We start from the raw sequence: 351 nt of genomic DNA on the forward strand, positions 1-351 counted from the left end.
CGCCTTCCCAAATCTATTCAATTATAATAATAGGCAAGAAATGTACAAAGAGACAGTCACCCACAGTAGCTCTTTCGTCCGACCCAAAGATAATGGCTGGAGGAGTAATCATGAAAAACGAGCCCTATATAAAGAACGAGAAGTGGGTGTGTTTGGACAGGAGGTACAAGATAGTGCCTGGAAACTGTACGATCTACTCTTTTGGAATCTCGTCGGACTGGTCCTTCGATGACGACATGGACCAACTCTTTAACTGCAAGGTAAATCTGTCTAATACGCTGAATGTGTTTGCGTTTCGTGTTGTAGATGATGTAATATAAATCTCTCTCTTTCTGTCTCTGTTTGTCTGCT

The 351-nt window shown here is 41.9% G+C and overlaps 1 protein-coding gene across 1 annotated transcript in view; it reads left to right on the plus strand.

The window, feature by feature from the left end:
- LOC119592651 overlaps positions 1 to 351 on the plus strand; it is a 4,655-nt gene that overhangs the window by 789 nt on the left and 3,515 nt on the right. The window contains exon 2 of the mRNA XM_037941567.1: positions 90 to 260. Within this exon, the coding sequence (XP_037797495.1) occupies positions 90 to 260 (171 nt within the window). The remainder of the gene's footprint in view (positions 1 to 89; positions 261 to 351) is intronic.

The sequence above is a fragment of the Penaeus monodon genome, chromosome 30 (assembly GCF_015228065.2).
Source record: "Penaeus monodon isolate SGIC_2016 chromosome 30, NSTDA_Pmon_1, whole genome shotgun sequence".
Taxonomy (NCBI): domain Eukaryota; kingdom Metazoa; phylum Arthropoda; class Malacostraca; order Decapoda; family Penaeidae; genus Penaeus; species Penaeus monodon.